The 18252-nt window shown below is 37.6% G+C and overlaps 1 protein-coding gene across 4 annotated transcripts in view; it reads right to left on the minus strand.

Annotated features, from left to right (window-relative positions):
• Positions 1-1069: 1069 nt before the first annotated feature.
• Positions 1070-18252, minus strand: part of LOC126260923 (negative elongation factor D) — a 229231-nt gene continuing 212048 nt past the window's right edge. For all 4 annotated transcript variants that reach the window (XM_049958411.1, XM_049958412.1, XM_049958414.1 and 1 more), the window contains exon 15: positions 1070-6303. In XM_049958411.1, coding sequence (XP_049814368.1) covers positions 4652-6303 — 1652 coding nt within the window. In that variant the 3' untranslated portion in view covers positions 1070-4651. The remainder of the gene's footprint in view (positions 6304-18252) is intronic.

Genomic DNA, 18252 nt, shown 5'->3' on the forward strand with positions numbered 1-18252 from the left:
TTAAACCCATTTCCTGGAAATTTCTGGTTAAAATGCTTATCATAAAAAGGGAATGGATTAAAAAAACACAAAGTTTTTACACAAAAAGCTAAGGTTTTTATTGACAGGCTGAGTAATTTTCTTCTTGAAATCATAACCGTATGTGAAACATAAGCATTCTTTAAAAATATCTTGGTATTGCTTGAATCAGGTGCTACAAAAATAGTTCTACCTCTGTGTCACCAGTTATATGGAGGGTTACTACAGCAGCACACTGCACTGCCGCACAGGACCAATCTTATTATGACAAACACTAGCTCTGACACGTATCGAGACGCACGATATCCATTACAACACAGCCTACCCTTGCATGATCTGTCGCAGACAGCAAGTAATCCGCTACTGCTCTTACTACCCATCCAGACTGTCACAGAGGCTTCTTTCCCCCTTGGTGCCTGCCTTGGCACTTTTTTCCCTCTACCCTTTATAACGGCTACTCTTCATCACTTTCATCCACTTCTATCACATCAATAGAACCTTGTTAGTGGATAATCCTACCCAGATGCATGGACATCATCACGGCCCCACATCCCATGAACTCCTCAATTTGCAACTAACAATACAGAGGTGACAGCAGATCTACTGAGTTAGTCACCATATCGGTGTGGGCGTGCAGGGGCTCCATCCTTTATAAAGAGGAGGGCTACTATGATTTTCACTGTCTACCTGATGGAAAGCCACCAAATGCTTATGCACTGTGATCATGATTTGTGGAACATCCTTCAGTAACAAAAACAAGTACACAGTCATAAATTTTACAATATGTTTGCTGGGAACTTCTGTATTTTAGAACATTTATTTTTGCAATTATGACACAAGAATAATGCATGGATATGCATAGAAATCCAACAGAAGAGTCATTAAAACGCCTCTTCGTAAGATCACGTATTTTGCTTATGTCTTAAAATTCTTTAAAACAATGACATTTCATGGGCATTTTCTTTTGCAGATTTTATAAAATGTGTTGCACTACAAAATAATTGTTTCTCTAAAAGCTGTAACTAAATAAGAACAAAACTCATTTGCCCACATTTGTTTAAAATAGTTTATTTGCATAATTAATTACATATTTTCAATTTTTACAATATATTTATAATTTCTTCAGTCTTTGAATGGCAAAACCAAACTTTGTGAGGGGACATTCTGCTTTAAAAAAAGTAACAATGTCACATTCATGCACTCTCTCTCTCTCTCTCTCTCTCTCTCTCTCTCTCTCTCTCTCTCTCCCCCCCTCCCTCCCCCTCCAAATAATTTAACTTTTGTTATTTTCACTTCATGTACAAAAGCAGCTGTTCTCTACTAGCCAACAGCAGAAAATTCAGTGATAAATTCTGAAAAAAAAAAGCTTATAGGGAAATTATCTTGATCTTCTCGGAAACTTCAACTTTTTTCATTTGCAAAAATGTCTTCCCTCTGTGTATCTGTACATTACAAAGTTGGATGATATCGACAAAGTATTTGGTACTGTAAACCGGGGTGACTTTGTACCACGCAGGTTACTTTGTTCCATCCACACTTTCTTTCGAACAAATGTGTCCTAGCAGTTCCGGGTGTTCCCAACAGAAGTGCTGATGTACTCTGAACATAGCTGGATAGTGATGCCATCTGCTGGTGTGTTCGTCATTTATGTCGTGCTTCTGACATTCCCACCTGATCGTCTCAACTGTCTTGAGTGTTTAGCAGTGTGAGCGTGTTTGTCGAAAAATTTGTTACAGAAGGAAGAATTTCAGCTTACTGTGGTTAGTATATTGTTTTCCTACATTATTCATTAGTCTGCTGCCACAGTATGATAGTTTTGTCACTGATGGTTTCTGCACATTAGCGAGATTCATTAAATATTGACAGATTTGGGAGTGACTTTGTGGCATGTTTCCACAAAGGCTTTGGGTGATTTTTCTATTATATACTGCACCGGTACTCATAAGACTGATTTTCTGTGTGTGATTCTGTTGCAGAAAATGCCACGAACATACAAAAAAGCTACTGGTTGCTGTCCCTATGCCAACTACACTGATGATATGTTGGAGAATGCGCTTACAGAAATTCGTGATAAGAAAATTTCAGTTCGTACAGCAGCAAATAAATATGGTATTCACCAAAATACCCCCATGAACAAGTTACATGGGAAACATAATGCACAGATCGGTTGGCAAACTGTGTTTAGTAAAGAAGAGGAAGATATGTTTGCTTCACATGCTGTGAGGATGTGTGATTATGGTTTCCCACTTTCATTGCTCGATTTACGGTTTACTGTAATAGCATATCTTGACAGAGAGGGACGCAGAGTGTTATCTTTTCAAAATAATTTGCCAGGCAGAGAATGGGCTAAGTCTTTTCTGGCAAGCCACAATGACAAAATAAGTAGCAGGTTTGCCCAAAACATCACTAGGGCTAGAGCAGCTGTTGATGAAGTGACAGTCAATGAATATTTTGATCACTTATCAAGGGATCTAGAAGGCATTCCTCCATCACATGTATGGAATTACAATGAAACAAACTTGGTAGATGATCCAGGGACCAAAAGAGTTGTTACCAAACATGGTGCCAAATATCCAGGAAGGACTTGCAACACATCTAAGGCATTTACATCTCTAATTATGTGTGGTAATGCTGAAGGGACACTAGCACTTCTATACACAGTTTACAAGTCAGAGAAGCTATGGAGCACCTGGACAGAAAATGGACCTTCCCATGCCAGATATTACAGAACAAAATCTGGGTGGTTTGATTATGAATGCTTTGAGATTGGTTTTCTCACCTGTTGCTGCCAATTGTAAAAAAGCAGGATGTTAAAAAAATTGTAATTGGTGACAACTTGAGCTCCCATTTAAACACAGAGGTCTTAAGGTTGTGCAGACAGAATAATACTGCTTTCATTGCTCTGCCTCCCAACTCCACACACCTTCTTCAACCTCTTGATGTTGCTTTCTTTAGACCAGTAAAACGTCAGTGGAGACAAATTTTAGATGAGTGGAAAGATACAAAAGAGGATCCAGATGCAGTACTATACCAAAGGAGAGCTTTCCTTCTCTTTTGAAGAAGCTAATGCAAAAGATTGAGGAGTCTGGATGCAACAGTTTAAAAACTGGTTTTAGGAAGGCTGGTATGTTTCCAGTAGACAGAAATGTTGTGCTGTCTCGTTTACCTTCTAACCTTGAGGTTGGTAACATTCGAAGCTTGGTATAAGAGAGTTTTAATAAACATTTGCAGAACACGAGATGTGATATAGTAACACCAACTACAGAAAGGCAGAAATGCCTCAATGTTCCCACTGGTAAAAGTATTTCATATGAAGAATTGGTTGAGGCTAAGCAAGGTTGTGGCACGCAGTCATTGTCACCCACACCAGAGGTTTCAACATCTAGCAAATCTCTGGGTAAAAATAAAAAGAAGAGACCATCAAAAGCAGACTGTTCAAGTGACAGCAGTGAAGAAGAAAACATTATGTACCGGATAGCAGTAGTCGCATGTCCGTAGACAGTGAAATGGAAACAACACTTACAACAGAGTCTGCATCTGTGCATGAATCCTATAGTAATCATGCACTATCTGTAACATCTTCTAAAACTCTCTTTACAGGGGACTATGTGATTGTGCAATATGAGGGAAAGCTGTTTCCTGGGCAAATTACAACAACTGAAACTCACTCCACTTGTGTGAATGTTTTTCAAAAAAGTGGTTTGTTTTCGAAAAGGCCAAAAGAGTGAGATAAATTTTTTTATTCATATGCAAATATTCTTCAAAAAATTAAGACTCAAGAGAAAAAGTCAAAAAGAGGAGTCTTCTGTATCCCTGAATTGAAAAAAGTATGGGACCAGTAACTTTGTAAAGTAAAAATTGTAACAATATGTTAATTATGTAATAAAATATAATTATTTTGGATCTTATTACCTTTCATTGTCACGAAGATACACTGAAGATTGGTGTCATTAGGACACCCACTGTTTAGCATTGAAAATACCAAGAAGAAATCAGTGAAACAAAGTAACCCCCCCCCCCCCCCCATGTGGTGACTTTGTGCCAAGTTTATGACATTATTTATGGTAGAAAATTTTATTTCAGGAAATAAATAATACTTATATTGGATGAGGCATGTATTCATCTTATATACAGCTTCACAGTTTTTCACTAATATTTAACTAGAAAAAAGTTTTTTGGAGAAAACATTAAAAAGTGGCACAAAGACCCCGGTTTACAGTACATAAATACCATAAGCAGCATTGCAATATCGTGCAGCTTCATGTAATGCCATTTCTATCAATAAAAACGTGTCACAAAGATAGCACCTGTTCTTAGACAGATAAATACAGTCAGCTTATACTAGATCATGTATTTTTTTCACTGAAAGATTAAGAAACTGAAAGTAATACTATGCAACTAAGAAAATATCATGGAGGAGGGAGGAATCTGATAAAAGTTAGCTACTATAAAAATATAAACATACAATTATTTCTTATTCATCTCAAAAATTAATAAACAATTTCATCTTATTTATATTTAAAAATTACACTTAACTCACTAAAAGTCTCTGCTGAACTTGTTGAGATCAAAACATTTCACAAACATATTTGTACACTTTACAGTTAGAAAGGATGAAAAATCCTTAGCCCTTTCAAGATTTATCAGTAAGGCAAAGTTTTTGTTCCCAATCATCCAACAGATGTGTTTTGTAGTAGCTACAACCTGATTCTTCTGAACTGGATATGTGTAGATCACTCCATTTTTCTAACAAGTCATCCAGTACACAGCCATCATCCAGATGTTCAGAGCTGAAAATGCTTAAATTTTCCCATTCATCTAATAACTCACATGGCAAACAGTTGCTAGGACATTCATCCAATAGACTGCTATAATCTTGCTCTGCATTAGATGTGCTTGCACTGTCTTCTTCTTTGTAGCTTTCCATAAACTCTTCAAATGAAACTGCAGTTTCTAGTGTGTCAGTAATATGACTAAGATAAGCCATCCTTGCTGCAGTGGAGCATTGGGAAAGATCTGTGCTTTTTTGGACAGAACAACCGCTGATCATTACATCTTCTCCTAACAGATGAGTTACATCACTCACGACCGGGACTTCCTTCGATTCTTCTTTGTTCTCCTCACATCTAATGTTATCTTTCTCAACTTCAGTAGCCACTACTGCATCAATTTCATCAAACAATGGATATTCATTTGGAAGACTTGTGGAAGATGCATCACTGTGTTGCAATGGAACAGATGTTTTTGAGGAGCTCACTGCTGCTTCTTGGGGAACTTGAAAATTTTGTTTTACTCGTCTCGATCTGAGCATTAAGTTTCGGGTCAAAAAGTAAGGTGGGGCTCTAGACAATGTCTTGCAATTCATTACACTTATTATACTGCTCATTATATATTTTCCAGCTTGACTGCTTGACTGTGACTTTAAGTCAAAGGCAAATTTGTTAAAAATATTGTGTTTCCAACTTCTGGTATTATTTTTTCGTTTCACTTTATGTAGGTGACTCTGTGGATCATTAATTGCATTAATGAATTTTCTTCTTCCAGATATTGTATCCAATTTGTTTTTATGAGAGCCACTACAGCTTACATCTCTTATCCACTTGCTCTCCCGTGTCTTTTTTTGCCCACAGAAAATTTTGAATTTCTGAACTGATGTCCTCTGGAATGGATGTTCTTTGATGGGAGACTTTCCTTCAACAACAACAGAAACACCTGGTTCTGTGGTAATCCTTTCTTTTAGCATTCCTATGATTTTAAAATTATGTTGTTGTTCTAGAGCGTAATCAGAGAGGAAAAAGTTAATGACACTGCTTGAAGCACTTTTGTGATTATTACATTTCATTGTACTGTCATTTATCCTCAACACAATTCTCTTACAAGCACTATTTAATCCACTTTCAATACTTTCACAAAAACACATGCGATGAGAAATCCCTGCCTCAAACAAAAATGATAAATGTGTGTTAAACGATGACAATTTTAAATCTGAAAGGATGTTTTGTTTCTTAGGTACCATCTTAATAATAGTATATGCATTCTGCCTAGACAGTTCATTCATTATTTTAACAGCCTGAAACTGAGCTGTGTGATACCTGAGAGGATGAAAATTACTATAGTTCAGAACCAAATTTCTTAAGAAATGGAGGCATGCCAGTAGTACTGTAAAATAGGCTTTATTTTTTTCTTTGAAGACATGGCTCGTCCGACGAGAAAAATCTTCTACACAGCATGCTGTGTTATCTTTGTCAGTTCTATCCCTGGGGCAGCTTTTCCCAGTGAATACATCTGCAAGCACAGAAAATCATAAAAGTTTATATTAACGAATTAGTAAACAAAGTTTATACTAGCGAATGAAATACACATGTATATAATTTCTTTTTATTATTATTATTAGTCTGTTGACAAGCACTTAACTCTTTACACCCTCAACGTGATGAGTGATGATAAATGACATAACACATAGACAGCAGTCAGTTATTTTTGAAGCCTGGATGGAATAACAATATGAACTGGTCAGACTACTTTACACCTCGTACAGGAAGCTCTGAGCAGCAGGCAGGCACATTAAAAGCAGAAAGCTGGATATTATTCAGCTATTAGGGACAGTCCTTCATCAGATGAAAGAGAGGGCAGAGGTCATTGAGTGTGTGTGTGTGTGTGTGTGTGTGTGTGTGTGTGTTAATTTATCTGATGAGGTACTTCATCTGACTAGCTGAATAAGATCCAACAGAGTATTTTTAATCTTACATTTTCAGAAAAATTGGATGATTTACTCAAGAGAAAGAGCTTTACGAACTGAGCAAAACAATAACGCATTGATCTGCATCTGGCTGTTATGCAAGCAGTTATTCAGCTTGGCACTGATTGACAGAGTTGTTGGCTGTGCTCCTGAGGGATACCATGCCAAATTCTGTCCAACTGGCATGTTAGATCATCAAAATCCTGAGCTGGTTGGAGGGTCCTGTCCATAACGCTCCCAATTTTCAATTAGAGGGAGATCTGGTAACCTCACTGGCCAAGGCCGAGTTTGGCAAGCATGAAGACTAGCAGCAGAAACTCTCCCCATGTGTGGTCAGGCATTATCTTGCTGAAATGTAAGCCCAGGATGGCTTGTAATGGACAACGGAACAGGACATAGAATGTCATTCATGTACTACTGTGCTGTAAGGGTGCTGCAGATCACAGCCAAATGGGTTGTGCTATGAAAAGAAATGGCACCCCAGACCATCACTTCTATTTGTCAGATCATATGACATGTAACAGTAGGGTTGGGATCCCACTACTGTCTGGGGCATATCCAGACAGGTCTTTGCTGGTCATCGGAGCTGAATTCAAAGCTAACTATCGCCCGCCATATGGCTTGCCAACCAGGAGTGTTGGGTCTGGGGTGTCATTTCTTTTCATGGTAGGGCCCCTTTGGTTGTCATCCATGGCACACTTGTAGCACAGCTGTACGTCAAGGATAGTCTATGACCCTTTTGTTGCTCTCATGGCAAGCTATCCTGTGCTTACATTTCAGCAAGATACTGCCTGCCCACATGACAAGAATTTTTACTGCTTGTCTTTATGCTTGACAAACACTACCTTAGCCAACAAGGTGCCAGATCTCTGCCCAATTGAGAACGTTTTAAGCATTATGGGCAGGGCCCTCCAACCAACTCGGAATTTTGATGATCTAACATGCCAATCAGGCAGAATTTGCCACAATGTCCCCTTCAAAGGACACCCAACACCACTATCTATCAATGCCAACCTGGATAATTGCTTGATTCAGGCCACAGATGCACCAATGCATTACTGACTTGCTCAATTTCTGAAGCTTTTTCTTGAATGAATTATTCGATTGTTTGTCTGTACATGTACATCACATCTACCAATTTCCATCTCATTTGGATAATTCAGTCATGGTGTGTTGTCTTATTTTTGCCTTGGAGTATATTTTCAAACATCATTTACCTTCATTACTCTATTATAACTGTTATTAAAGTTATTTTACTGTATTTTTCCAGCCTTGGGTCACATAAACAGCATCACTAGACTTCTTAGAAAATCATCCACAGCTGATCTGAATATCTTACATAGTAACTTGATAGTGACTTGTTAAAGTTATGTATTCGGATCACTACTTTGTAATAAGTCGAATTCAGTTATGACATCATTAGTGTTACTTCGAACCTGTATAAATGCAATTTTTTTTTAGTTGGTAGTTGTTTGTACAGATAATATGTCTGTATGCAAACATGACATTACAAGGGGAGGAAAAAAAAAAAAGTGGGGTTAAAAAATGGTTTTTTTAAAGCTATATATTTTGGAATTGTTTACAAAACAACCTTATCCCCTTCAAAATTCTTTCCGTGACAACTAATACATTTCTCCCACCTGTGCTTCCACTGTGAAACATTTTTTGAGTCATCTTTAGAAATGGCTGCTTCGGTGCTGTCAAATCAGTGTCTTTTCACATCTATTTTCACACGTGGAAATACGAGAAAGTTGCACGAATCCAGGTCACTCAAGCAAGTTGTGTGGGACAACAGAACCATGCCATTTGTAGCCACAAACTGTCTAACAGAGATGGCTGTGTGCAAGAATGTTGCCATGGTGGAAGAACCAGTCTCCTATCTGCTACAAATTGCTGGACCAAGCTCCAATTCTCAAACTTTGTCAATATTTTTGTCATCAATCGATATGTTGCCATTCTTAAATCAAGCAAACTACTTGTGCCACTTGAGCTTTTCCCGTAACGTCTTGGTAATCTGTTTTCAACATTAAAACCCTTTCCGCAGAATTTCTAACGAGTAGAAACGAAGTTTCGCAGCTGCACATTGTTCACTTAAACCTGCCATCATAAAGAATGAAACAAGAATAAAACAGTGCTAGCGAAAACAGTCACTGCAGATGTACAGAACAAGCCAGGTCAACGACACAGGTGACACTGAACTGGCAATGAGTTGCGCTATACATGCCTATCGGCAGAAACGCATCCTACACAAGCTCAAACTTTGCCAAGGGTCATGTTAATCACCCCCCCCCCCCCCCCCCCCCCTTTCATAACTTGGATTAGAGACCTGCTGCAAATGTGTTGTAAAAGAAAACATGCAATATTTTAATGGAAGCCATCACAGTGTAAGCACCAGCAACATCAACCCTGAAATCTAACATGAATAAGCAAACTAACACTGTTGTGGAAGTATAGACAGGAAATTATATTAAGTGTAATAATTCTGGCAATAACTATTAAAGTTAACTTAAAATGCGATCTTCATGTAGATTCCTTACGGAGAAAATATTATTGAAGTGCACTATCGACTGCATATAATTAATCATATTCTTCAAAAATTAATGATTGTACTGAAATATGGGCTGCAACAAATCAAGATAACAAACAGGATATTGGATCTTGAAATTATTTCAATAAAACAGTCTTTTACAAATGTACATTGCTTATATTTCGATTGAGACCAGCTTTGGTATTTTACAAGACCATCATCCCTGGTGACAGCAGGAGTGTGCAGTGTGAAGTAGGCCATGCGTACAAGACTTTCCTATGGCAATATGTCTAGTCTGTGTAACAGAACTATTACTAACAGGTGTGAGAATCACCTGTGGGAGTGAACTTAAAGAATCCTGCCAAAGTTATATCGAAAAATTGTTTTTCAATGTAATTAATATTCACAGTAATATTGTTGGCCCAAAGATGGCACCCAGGCATGAACTCTTAACTTAACTAGATCCAAAGAGAAATACCGTATTAACAGACACAGGGTAGCACCATATGGGAAGAATTCATTGTACACTAGAATCAGTTCAGTAAATGAGTTGCCTAGTACCATTTTAAAATCTTGCAATGCAGAATCTGACAGTTATCTTCAAAAACTAAACACTTATTACCAATAACACTTTTTTATCCCTGAAGGGTACTATTACTTTATGCACAACAAGAGGCCATGCAAGTAAAAAATTTCCTGCACAATATTCTACATCTACATTTATACTCCGCAAGCCACCCAACAGTGTGTAGCGGAGGGCACTTTACGTGCCACTGTCATTACCTCCTTTTCCTGTTCCAGTCGCGTATGGTTCATGGGAAGAACGACTGTCTTAAAGCCTCTGTGCGCGCTCTAATCTCTCTAATTTTACATTCGTGATCTCCTCGGGAGGTATAAGTAGGGGGAAGCAATATATTCGATACCTCATCCAGAAACACACCCTCTCGAAACCTGGCGAGCAAGCTACAACACTGCGATGCAGAGCGCCTCTCTTGCAGAGTCTGCCACTTGAGTTTGCTAAACATCTCCATAACGCTATCATGGTTACCAAATAACCCTGTGACGAAACGTGCCGCTCTTCTTTGGATCTTCTCTATCTCCTCTGTCAACCCGATCTGGTACGGATCCCACACTGTTGAGCAATACTCAAGTATAGATCCAACGAGTGTTTTGTAAGCCACCTCCTTTGTTGATGGACTACATTTTCTAAGGACTCTCCCAATGAATCTCAACCTGGTACCCGCCCGCCTTACCAACAACTAATTTTATATGATCATTCCACTTCAAATCGTTCCGCACGCATACTCCCAGATATTTTACAGAAGTAACTGCTACCAGTGTTTGTTCCGCTATCATATAATCATACAATAAAGGATCCTTCTTTCTATGTATTTGCAATACATTACATTTGTCTATGTTAAGGGTCAGTTGCCACTCCCTGCACCAAGTGCCTATCCGCTGCAGATCTTCCTGCATTTCACTACAATTTTCTAATGCTGCAACTTCTCTGTATACTACAGCATCATCCGCAAAAAGCCACATGGAACTTCCTACACTATCTACTAGGTCATTTATATATATTGTGAAAAGCAATGGTCCCATAACACTCCCCTGTGGCACGCCAGAGGTTACTTTAACATCTGTAGTCGTCTCTCCATTGATAACAACATGCTGTGTTCTGTTTGCTAAAAACTCTTCAATCCAGCCACACAGCTGGTCTGATATTCCGTAGGCTCTTACTTTGTTTATCAGGCGGCAGTGCGGAACTGTATTGAACGCCTTCCGGAAGTCAAGGAAAATAGCATCTACCTGGGAGCCTGTATCTAATATTTTCTGGGTCTCATGAACAAATAAAGCGAGTTGGGTCTCACACGATCGCTGTTTCCGGAATCCATGTTGATTCCTACAGAGTAGATTCTGGGTTTCCAAAAACGACGTGATACTCGAGCAAAAAACATGTTCTAAAATTCTACAACCGATCGACGTCAGAGATGTAGGTCTATAGTTTTGCGCATCTGCTCGACGACCCTTCTTGAAGACTGGGACTACCTGTGCTCTTTTCCAATCATTTGGAACCTTCCGTTCCTCTAGAGACTTGCAGTATACGGCTGTTAGAAGGGGGGCAAGTTCTTTTGCGTACTCTGTGTAGAAACGAATTGGTATCCCGTCAGGTCCAGTGGACTTTCCTCTGTTGAGTGATTCCAGTTGCTTTTCCATTCCTTGGACACTTATTTCGATGTCAGCCACTTTTACATTTGTGCAAGGATTTAGAGAAGGAACTGCAGTGCGGTCTTCCTCTGTGAAACAGCTTTGGAAAAAGGTGTTTAGTATTTCAGCTTTACACGTGTCATCCTCTGTTTCAATGCCATCATCATCCTGAGTGTCTGGATATGCTGTTTCGAGCCACTTACTCATTTAACGTAAGACCAGAACTTCCTAGGATTTTCTGTTAAGTCGGTACATAGAATTTTACTTTCGAATTCACTGAACGCTTCACGCATAGCCCTCCTTACGCTAACTTTGACATCGTTTAGGTTCTGTTTGTTTGATAGGTTTTGGCTGCGTTTAAACTTGGAGTGAAGCTCTCTTTGCTTTCGCAGTAGCTTCCTAACTTTGTTGTTGAACCACGGTGGGTTTTTCCCGCCCCTCACAGTTTTACTCGGCACGTACCTGTCTAAAACGCATTTTACAATTGCCTTAAACTTTTCCCATAAACACTCAACACTGTCAGTGTCGGAACAGAAATTTTGTTTTGATCTGTTAGGTAGTCTGAAATCTGCCTTCTATTACTCTTGCTAAACCGATAAACCTTCCTCCCTTTTTTTATATTCCTATTAACTTCCATATTCAGGGATGCTGCAACGGCCTTATGATCACTGATTCCCTGTTCTGCACTTATAGAGTCGAAAAGTTCGGGTCTGTTTGTTATCAGTAGGTCCAAGATGTTATCTACACGAGTCGGTTCTCTGTTTAATTGCTCGAGGTAATTTTCGGATAGTGCACTCAGTATAATGTCACTCGATGCTCTGTCCCTACCACCCGTCCTAAACATCTGAGTGTCCCAGTCTATATCTGGTAAACTGAAATCTCCACCTAAGACTATAATATGCTGAGAAAATTTATGTGCAATGTATTCCAAATTTTCTCTCAGTTGTTCTGCAACTAATGCTGCTGAGTAGGGAGGTCGGTAAAAGGAGCCAATTATTAACCTAGCTCGGTTGTTGAGTGTAACCTCCACCCATAATATTTCACAGGAACTATCCACTTCTACTACACTACAGGATAAACTACTACTAACAGCGACAAACACGCCACCACCGGTTGCATACAATCTATCCTTTCTAAACACCGTCTGTGCCTTTGTAAAAATTTTGGCTGAATTTATCTCTGGCTTCAGCCAGCTTTCTGTACCTATACTGCTATAAGAACTTTCTGTAATTTATTTATTAAATATTTCAGCACGATGTCACAAAAATTCTATCATTACCAGTTTCAACTTAATGCCAAGTCATCGTCATCATCAGAAAATGTAATGTACTTCTTTGAAAGGAGTGAACAGTAAAGCAATAAACAGGAAAGTAATCTTATGTTCATGAAATACTCATAGAACTGAATTTGCAATGTGTCTATACGTTGCATCATTTGCCACTTTTGGGCACATTCAAAATGAAAATCATCCACTACTAGATCAGAGCAGTGGGGAGAGGGGGGGGGGGGGGGGGGCATTGGTTGGTTATCACTATTTGATGCACAATGTAAATAAGTTGTACATTACCATACTTCATACTTCTTGGCAAAATATAATATTTCTCATTAATAAATTTCATTGTGCAATTACAATAATTACAATATCGAGGACCTCATCATTAACAATAAACTTGGAATCTGCAAAATTTGTGCTGCCAGTGACATGCTAAATGACAAAGCTTGTGTATTAATAAGACTGTTCAAGGAGAGCAGGAGGAATACAAATGATGAACCAAACCAGCACTTGCTGCCTAAAATCAGGACCTAGTGTAAGAGGACACAAGAGTTACATAAAATGACACAGAAAATACAATTACATATAGACCTAGGAGCAAGTTCACACTTAGTTGTCAGCAAAATTGTGGTAGTGCACTCCTGAGTCTTTGCAAAAATGTCTTCTGAAGTTGAGGGTTAACCTCAACTACTTGCCTTGGGTTTGTTACAAATGAATATCACAAGTGTCCATCTTTTGCAGGATCCCAGAGCAAATCTTTAGCTCAAACATTATGACATTCCAGGAGCAAAAGAAGTTTCTCTCAAATAATCATGCTCCAGTCAGGACAAGCCACTCCAGTGGAAAACAACTTGCTTTATTCACATGTGCTATTGCAAATAGTAGACCCAAATGAACTAGAGGAACTAATTGCAACGGGACGGCACAGCCCATACGACAATGTATTAGAGATTCTTGGGAAACTGTCAATGCTGTTCTCACAAAAACTTGGTAAATTTAGAGAACTGGCGTTTGAGCACAACCAAGCAACATTTCTGCTTCCACCATGACATTTATTGTGCAGGGATCAAAATAGAAAGACAAGTGGGATAGTGAGTATACAGAGTCGTGTAGACAGTCATCTTTCCCACTGCTCAATATACAAATGGAATAAGATGTAAATTTGCCAAAACTGGTATGATGAACTCTTTATTGAACACTGTACAGTGGCTTGCATATATATATATAGAGAGGGGGGGGGGTCTTACCACAATTTGAAATGTAGTAGGGTGGAGGTTGCTGCACTTGCTACAATTCTACTCCTTACATAATTTTTCCCCTTTTCCGTTATGTGATACAGTACATATGCTATCATTATGTAAAGTGATTAATTTCTCATTTCATTTCTTAGTCAGAAAACTTCATAGTTCATTAAGTAGCTTCATGATTTCTAACAACAATGTAAATAATTTAGTGAAATGGATATTTAGTGTTTCTGATCTCTACAGAACACGTGTGAATTCATATTTCCAATGAGTAAACAGTTAATTGTTTGTAAAATAATGTAACTTTGTTATAATTTTGTTGGCCTAGAAAACGCATTTGGTTCTCCAAATAATGTGCTAATAAAGAAATTGAGTGAATCAAGAAAACTGTGAATCTTTGATTTTTACATGTAGTTCAGTAAATCCCTGCAGAGGTATACATTGTATGAAGTAAGTAGTTCATCTGACTTCATTAAGTTTACATGTAGTTAAAAAATTATCATTTGATTCATTTTAATGCCATCAGTATTAAATTTGACCTTTTTATCCACTATAAAGTAAAATGTGGTTCCTGATTTCTCCAATTTCCTTACATTTGTCTTTAACTACAACAACTGAACAACACATCAGGCAGACCACACTTGGTAATCACTTAATCAACATCTCTTTGCCAGTCACCTAGCTTTTAAAAATTATTAAGAGTTTGCATGACAACAATGTCATGTAGTTACTGTGTTATATCTTTGTCGATAAAATTGGAACCCGTTTGTGAAAGTGCACTGCAAAAATACAGCAACTGTCAGAATACTTTGTACTGCGTGGCTATTGAATTTTATTAATATAAGAAGTGATGTCACTGGAAGGAAAGGGAGTAACTTTACTAAGAGTAATGTTATGTCTATGCACAAGGTGTGGTGTCAGGTGGACATGAGAAAGTGTGCTCACACTCTGTATGAAGCCAGATGTTTTGAAAGCCTGCTTCTTCACTGCAGCAATCAACCATTTGCCAAATAACACAGCTCATTCTGTCATATATTAAGCAGATGATACAATGCTAGGTACCACACATCGGAGAATCTCAGATCTGAACAGGATAACAAAAGAGACTCTTGATAGAGCCTTGGACTGGTTTTCAGCTAATAAACTCATGTGTTAATCCCGATAAAACCCAACAACTCCTAATGGGAATGTCTAATAAAATAGAAGTCAGTGGAACTTATACTTTACATTGACTCCAGACTCTGCTGGGAGGAACACATCAATCACGTAAGTGAAAAAGTATCTCGCATATCCTACCTCATTTTAAGTTAAGGGATTTGGTGAGCTTGGATTATCTTAGGGTTACACACATTGGGGACTATTCCAGTCACACATGTCGTATGGTCTGTTTGTATGGGGACACTCCCCTCACATCAAGAATATTTATATTAAAAAAATAATAAGGGGGGGGGGGGGAGGGAGTTCCTACATGTAACGTGTATAACAGACACAAGGAGCACTGTTGCTGTCCTTTTTCCTGGCTCAGAATATTCAATACATATTTTCTGTGCGTCAGAATATAAAGAGAGACAAGTGCTGTCTTGTACTTGCCTCCCATTGTGATTATAGTACTGGATTGGGTATTGTCGGAACGAGTTGTACCTAATTTAAATCTCCAAATATTAATCAACGTACCTTAAAATAAATTTCCATTACTTTAAGGACTCTAAAGGAAAGTCACATGCAAAAATCAAGTGATTTGCAATGCAATCTCACAACTGAACAGTCAGCATACAAAAGCATATAGATGCGTTTCCTAAATCACACAAAAAATATGGAATCACATTCTATGGTAACTCTGCTGCAGTAAAGAGTACTTTTAGATTACAAAAGAGTGCTACAGAATCATTACTAGGAAGAGTGTTAGGAATTCATGCATGCTTCTGTTTAAAAAATTAAGCATTCCACAGTTGGACACACCTACAATAACTGACAGTTGTCAGAAAGGAGCCTATCAAATGAGGAAAAACTGTACAACAAACTTCCAAGAATTATAAAATCTGTCACAGATGATAAAACATCTGAGACATTTATAAGCATGTCTATGGCAGATTCTTTCTAGTTAACAAGACAATATTTTGATGACATGGAACTGTTTACACATATGTTTTTATTTCTTATTTTTAAAATAAATGTTCAACTCATGAATGTTTAGTAATTGCGTATATGAACCTCTTAAATATAATTTATATAACAGAATGTGCAAATATAAATGTATAGAGCTTAATATTAGGTTTAATTATGTCCAACATCATAAAATAATCATCATTGCACATGAGACAAGGGGAGGATAATAAACAAATAACTTAAGTTCTGACATATCAATGTCAAACAGAATGATACAGACCTCAAAGTCAAATTTCTGTCCACAGCGAAATGTGAGCAATTTAGCTGGACATTTGACTCAAATACATATTAAACACAAGCTGAAACCATGCTTAGTGTTTTATCTCTAGCTTTGGATTCTCTGTGGCTGTATCAAAGGCACATGTTTGCAAGTCATACTGCAGCTTTGAGAGAAACGACCAGATTCCTTCTATCAATGCAGTGTGCAAAGACAGTTATGCCATCAGCCCATGTAGTGGCCATTTGAACAATATCCTCTAACCATTTGAATCAACAACTGGGCTGATATAACTCTGCTGATTTTTTAAATATTGGCAGTCTACAAATAAGCAAATTCCCTGCATTTTGAACTCTGTCAGTGTTGTATTTTAATTTTGAACCTTACAGTATCTTATTTTTGGTGGTATTACTGATTTGCTGGCAGCCAGGAAAGATTAAATCTGATAATCCTGAATGACATGACAGTAATCTGCAGCTCTGAATTTTCTGCTGAGGATAAAAAAATAAAACCATTCGCGGTTCTTTTTTCATCAATGTGACCTGGTATTAAATATGACCCCTCTGTCTTGGAGAGCAGAGATGCAGACAATAAGTGTGGAAGTTCCAAAGAGACTATTTTTAAACTTGCTATTATAATTATTGTTATTATATACTGCAACAAATAACACCACAGTGCTGTTTGCAGATAAGGTACAGTTGAACCAGAGTTCTATTTTCAGTCTGTGAAAGTGTTCTAAATATTGCAATTTAAAGCCATATTTACTGTTAATCAATTGTGACTGTTTCAAAAATATGAATAGGTTTTAACAAATACCACTAATAGTCACAAAACTTTTTGACTACTTAAATTATTTAATCAGCAACATGATTCGAGGTTAGATGGCATCAGGCTTCAGTGGCTGTAGAAAAAACATCTAACACAAGTGCACATAGATAGTGAGAAACATTTAATATCTATGTGCACGTGTATTAAATGTTCTTTGTACAGCCACTGTAGCCTGATGATGAGATCTAACCTTGAAACATGTCACTAATTAAATAATTTAAGCAGTCAATAAATTCTGTGACTGGTAGCTGTATTTGCAAAATATTATGGATATTCTCATAATAAAGTTCAGTTTTCCACTAGTGATAAGTATAAAGTTTGTAAAAACAAAATGAAATCAGGACTAATTATTAATTTACCAAACAAATTATCATTAACACAAAAAAGTTACCCACTACACACGGGATTGAATGCGAGGAATGGCAAGAGAGAGTATTATAAAATATCCACAAATCAACAATTTTCAGAAGTAAACAAGAAATGAATATTAGTGTCATTCTATAGATGCTTGTCTTTTATGTTTACATGGATTGCACATTAGTGGCTGATAGTTTTTCAATACTGGACTATGTCTTAATGCTGTGATAAGTTTCATGGAAATCAATCAACTCAGTGACAGTGGATGAGCAGTTTAACACAGGACATGATTTTGCATTCCACTAGGAAGTTACACGTATTAGGTCTCACACAAAAGAAATGAGAACCTTGGGTACTTACCAAATATGTTCTGTTAGTGGTGATTACTTTGAAAGTATTACCCCTCATGTTTTCAATTTATTATTTTCAAAGGAGAATTTTTATCTGTGGCTCTAGTGTATCTTCAGAAACAGCAGTTCCACATCTGCACACTACTGTTCTTATTTTATTTATTTGCATTTCATTCTTTGTTGCTAGCATGTGACCCACAAAATGAAATATAAATAAATAAAATAAGAACAATAAAGTGCACCTATTTTAGTCCCCACTTTTTTACATTTGTTCCTTTCACTGGTCTAGAAAGCCCTGCATGTTGTTTTCTGGGAGCTTGTGGAA

This window comes from Schistocerca nitens, chromosome 5 (genome assembly GCF_023898315.1).
Source record: "Schistocerca nitens isolate TAMUIC-IGC-003100 chromosome 5, iqSchNite1.1, whole genome shotgun sequence".
Lineage (NCBI taxonomy): Eukaryota > Metazoa > Arthropoda > Insecta > Orthoptera > Acrididae > Schistocerca > Schistocerca nitens.